The following is a 5170-nucleotide window of genomic DNA, read 5'->3' on the forward strand; positions in this document are numbered from 1 at the left end:
CTCTGTGTGGTGGGAGATCTGGCTCCAGCGTCAGACCCAGGCAGGGAACAGCTGAGCCCCCAGGCTCTCCCGGGGGATGGTGCGTCTATTCCTTGAACCAAGGTGGCCTCCTCGTGCTGGGCAACAGGCCCAGGGGCACCGTGTGTTCCTCCATGAGAGATCTGACCAGGGCAGAGCCCAGGCACAGTGGGGAGCCAGAAACTCAGGAACCCCCCAGGGGCCACGGAGAAGGGCCTGGACAGAGCAGCCTTGGGGAGGGTCTGAGGGCTTCTCAGAGGAGGCCATGGCAGACTGGGCCAGGAAGGACGAGGTGACCGCTAGGAGGTAGCGGCTGGTGCCTGGGTAGAGCCGAGGATCAAACCCATAGACGCCGGGTGGACGAGACAGCAGCAGGGGCCGCCGTGGACAGTGACCTGGGCTGCCATGGACAGTCTCCTGGGCCGCCATGGACAGTCTCCTGGGCCTCGGGTCAGGTTGTGCAGGTGCCTGGCCTGGAGGCGAATCACATGACCCTCTGGGCCTGGACACAGAAGGAGGACGGGGGCGCACCCACAGGCGGGACAGCCTCTCCCGGGGCCCCAGTCTGTCCCCGCAGTTCTCTCCAAGGACTCGCGACCCCTGAGCCGGGAGCAGCAGAAAGGTGGGTCTGGGCCCTCTCCCGGGCTCAGCGAGGCCCCGGCATGGAGGTCGGCGGGGCCCTGTGGTGTGTTTGTTTGTCCTCATCTGCTCACTTTTGCTGTTTTGCTTTCTGTTTCGTTTCCTGACTGAGAGCAGAAGTGGGTCTGGTGTCACACAGGCTCAGCTGTGGCTGGACCTGCACCGAGCACCCTGGTCTCCTGCGGGTCTCCTTCCACTCAGCTGAGTGTGGTTCAGGTAAGCTGGGTTTGGGGCCCCACCGACCTTCTCACCCTCACAGCCAGCTCTGAGCAAGGATCCTGGTCACCGCTTTATTTTTTTAGATTTTTGTATTTACGTACAAAGTAAGTGGGGTATAAGCCATTGCTGTGGGGGGTGAGAGATTTCTCCAGAGACAGAGTGGGGAGCAGAACAGGAAGCACTGAAATTCACCTCTGAGGAGAGCAGCAGGTGAAACAGGAGAGGTCTGCTGCACCCTGTGGGTCACTCCCTGGTGGGATCTGACTCAGGCCACAGCGGCGTTAGCGCTGAGATCTCACCCGAGGTCAGCAGGGAGGCCCCACGGTCACCCCTGTAGAAGCCTAGCGGAGTCGGAGGCTGTGGGGGCCAGGTCACGCAGGGGCGCCCCAGAGGCTGCTCTGCTAGTGCATTCCCCCAGCTCCTGTGGCCCTAACTGTGGAGGGACTGGGCCAGCTCAGAGGGGCCCCCCGTGAGTCCCCAGCAAAGCCAGGTCACCGGGCCCTGAGACATGAGACACGAGCAGTGAGGCAAAGGAAGGTGATGCGGGGTGCTCGGCCTCAGGAACTCTGGAGACCCCAGAGGAGTGCAGGAGCCCCCACTTCTCCTGTGGCAGGCAGGCTGGCTGCGGACCCCGGGGTGCCGCTGCTGAGACCCAGGGTGAAGCTTTCTGTTCAGCCAGGAGGGATCCAGGTGATTATGGGACACTGGGACCCCAGTGGGCGTGTGTCCCACTCAGAGCCCCGAGCCTGCTCAGGGCAGGTCCCTGGGGAAACTGAGGCCCTGAGAGGGGAGCGACTTGCCGGGTCCCAGCCTGGCAGAGGGAGCAGGGTCATCACTGGGCCTGCCCCAGCCTCTGCTGTGTCCTGTGGGTGTGGGAAGAAGAGGCCTCCCTGCCCCACACTGGAGGCGCCCCGAGTGCGGAAGGCCCAGTGCAGAGCCCTGGGACCCCGCTCCGGCCCCACCGAGCTGCAGGCCTGGAGAGCGGCTGCCCCAGCGTGGGGTTTGGGTGTCCCTCAGAGAGGCTGGGGCCGGGGCCATCAAGCCCCCTGTGCCCTACACTCCAGCACCTGGAGGCCCGCTGCGGTCCCTGCGCGGCCCCCCGCGGCCATGGGACCCTGGGCCCGTCTCCTCCAGGGACATTGGCCCGGTGCTCCCCTGAAACAGCTCGGGTCCCGCTCATGTGGGCTGTGCTACCCTCGTTGCCTTCTTCGGCTCAGTGTCAGCGTCCACTTAGCTCGTGGTGCCCTTGGCCACTGTTAATGTTTTAATTTACTTATTTTAAATATTTATTGATTGATTGATACAGAACTGGGTTACAGGGTAGAGGTACTGGGCGTGGTGGGAGAGGATTCACCAGGGACAGAGCGGGGAGCAGAACTGGCCGACTGACAAAGGACACTACTGAGGGGAGCAGTGGCGGGTTAGGAGAGGTCAGCCAAGCCCTGGGGGTCAGCTCCGTGGGGTGGGGGGTGCGGTGGGGGGTGGTTTCCAACTGTGCTGAAGCAGCTGCAGCCGCTTCATAGGGCTGTGCTTTAACCCACTGCACGCCAGGGAGGCCCATCAAGTTCCTTCTAACACAGAGTGAAACATCCAGGAAAAGGCCAAGGAATGCAGGAGCAGAGGACAAGCACTGGCACCAGGGAAAACACAGTGAATAGGTGGAATCCCCCAGAAAGCAAAGCTAGACTGTGATTTTGCAAAGTGCCCACAGTAATCAGTAGTTACTGTCTTCCCAATTCCCATGACAGAGGAGAATCACAAGCAGAACAAAAAGAAAATATATTGTATAGAGAAAGAATCCTGGCTCAACTTTTTTTTAAAGATTTATTCATTATTGATGCAAACAGAACTGGGGTGCAGGCCAGAGGATCAGGGGGGCGAGAAAATTCACCAGAGACAGAGTGGGGAGCAGAACAGGCAGATCGACGAAGTCCACTGCTGAGGGGAGCAGCGGGCGGGCCAGCAGAGGTCTGCCGCGCCATGTGGTCACCTCCGGGGCAGGCGGGGATCGAACTGGCACCGAAGCCGCTGTAGCAAGCTCAGCGCTGTGTCCTAACCCGCTGACCACCAGGAGGGCCTCAACTTTTTTCATTGCTGAGAACCGGGCAGACCGGCACACACAGCCATGGCTGGCATGAACTGGTCAAGGTTATTTGCACAGCGGAGGCTGCACAAACCCTGCTGTGCTGACTCTGACCGGCCATTATTGCAGCGTCTTATCCAATGCCGACCACTTAGCAGCGGTGAAGCTGACTGTAGCTGACTAGTCTCCTTACTCCTGAACGCTACCGTTGGAACACACTTAATGTTGATAGACTGTTCCTTCACTTTGAGAAATTCTCTTGTACTCTCTGTGTTAATCGCCCACCTGTCCCGCCACAGGAGGAGCCAGATTCGCTGCGTGCAAAACTCAGTGAGCGGAAGACAATCCGGGGCCCCGGCGACAACATGTCCGACCGAGAGCAGAAGTGCAGAGCAGTGTTATTGAAGATGTTTCCTCCATTGAAGGATGAGATTGAGAAGCTCATAGGTCAGATCCACTGGCTCGCTGACTGGGCCAACAAGGTGCACAGAGACTGTGCCATCGCCAAGGTGGCAGCCAGCACCTCGGGCGTCGTGTCTGGTGTCACGACCATAGTTGGCTGTGCTCTTGCCCCCTTCACAGCAGGGGCCAGTCTGGCCGTGACGGCCACTGGGCTGGGGCTGGGAGTATTATCCGCTGGCACCTCTGTGACCACCAGCCTCGTGGAACAAAAAAACCTGTCATCTATCCAAGATGAAATCCGTAACTTGGAGTCAAGTGTTTCCAGCATCAAGAGCAGGATCAAATGTTTCTTTGCAGCCTTACAAGAGATTTCAGAAAATTCTGAACGGGAGGAACTAGCCACGTTTGAGGAATATGTCAAGCGTCTTCGAGAGTTGGGCTTAATAGACAAATGCTTTGGTGCTTTTGGCCAAGGCTTCGCTCGGGCTGCCGGCTTGGCACAACTACTGTTTGGAGCCACTGCTAAGGAGATGGGAAAAGCAGTCCCGGTCCTGGGTGGAATCTTCTCAGCCGGCTTCATCGGGGTAGACGTGGTCAACCTTGTCCGAGACTCAAAGGAGCTGCATCAAGGGACAAAGTCAGAGTTGGGGGAAAAGCTGAGGGAGCATGCCCAGAACCTGGAGAAGCTGCTGGAGGAGCTCAACAGCTTCTACAAGAGTCTGCAGTAGGGCCTGGCGCCCCACCCCGGGGCCGTGCAGGGAGCAGGGCAGTGTGGGGACACAGAGTGGAGCTACCTGGCTGGAGGGACAGAGGCCGCCAGGCAGGTCATGGCCTGGAGCTGAGGGCCTGGACCAGGAATCACAGCTCCCAGGGGCTCTGGCGGCAGAGGGCAGCTCGGCCTCCGCCCGCCAGCGCCACCTACAGGCTGCAGCCAGCAGGGCGCTGGCGGCTCCCGGGGAGGAGCCTGGGAGCCGCAGGGAGAGTCAGACAGGTCCTCACAGGGCCCCTCTCCCAGCCCGCCAGGGGCTGAGGGGCAGGAAGGGAGGAGAGCGGAGCCTGCTGCCCCGCGGGCCTCAGGGGGCCAGGGCGGGGCCTCCGCCTCGGCCCCCAGCTCTGCGGCCGAGCTCTGAGGGCCCCAGGGCAGCTCTGACGTGATGAGCAGCGTCTGTCCTTCAGCAGTGAGCTGCGCTGCTAGAAACCCACCTGCTTTCGCTGCTGGAACGTGTTAGGGACAGCTGGGCCTCTTCTTACCTTGTGAAAAATTACTCTGTGGCTTTCTGTGCATGTGGCTTCTACCCAGTAAAGGGCCAGTTCGGGGCAGAACCAGCCTCTCGGTGACCCCTAGAGCTGGTCTCCCGCAGCTGGGTCATCATTGGCTGTGAAAACTCTAATAAAAATCTGTCACCTATCAATAATTTGCCCTCAGTGTGGTTATTAAAGCGAAGGGGAGGTGCATTCTGTAGCTGGCTGGTGGGGGGCAAGGAGAGCTGAAGCCACCTGCGGGGGTCAGCAGGGCAGGTGGGTCACAGGAGGCAGAGTCAGGGAGCCTGGGTTAGGGGGTCAGTGGGGCACACTTCCTGGTGTTGGGGCTCAAGAAAAATGGTTTTGGGAGGCCAGGAGTAAGAGCCTGCACTGTGGGCCCTGGGCAGACATTTGGGTGGGGGCCGGGGAGAGACCTCCCCAAATCTGGAGAGTTCCGGAGCCGGCGGACAGCCCACAGGGTGTGAAGAGTTGCCCCCCACTGATTCCCAGGGAAATGAGGTGGGAACCACGCAGAGAGAGCAGCTCCCTGGAAGGGCCCAGAGAGAG

The 5170-nt window shown here is 60.2% G+C and overlaps 1 protein-coding gene across 1 annotated transcript in view; it reads left to right on the plus strand.

Moving 5' to 3' along the window:
- LOC101619430 overlaps nt 1–5170 on the plus strand; it is a 22232-nt gene that overhangs the window by 5461 nt on the left and 11601 nt on the right. The window contains exons 5-7 of the mRNA XM_004676468.2: nt 596–640; nt 1941–2023; nt 3259–4085. Of these exons, the coding sequence (XP_004676525.1) occupies nt 596–640; nt 1941–2023; nt 3259–4085 (955 nt within the window). The remainder of the gene's footprint in view (nt 1–595; nt 641–1940; nt 2024–3258; nt 4086–5170) is intronic.

Source organism: Condylura cristata, unplaced genomic scaffold, assembly GCF_000260355.1.
Source record: "Condylura cristata isolate star-nosed mole 26May11 unplaced genomic scaffold, ConCri1.0 scaffold00004, whole genome shotgun sequence".
In the NCBI taxonomy this organism is placed as follows: Eukaryota; Metazoa; Chordata; class Mammalia; order Eulipotyphla; family Talpidae; genus Condylura; species Condylura cristata.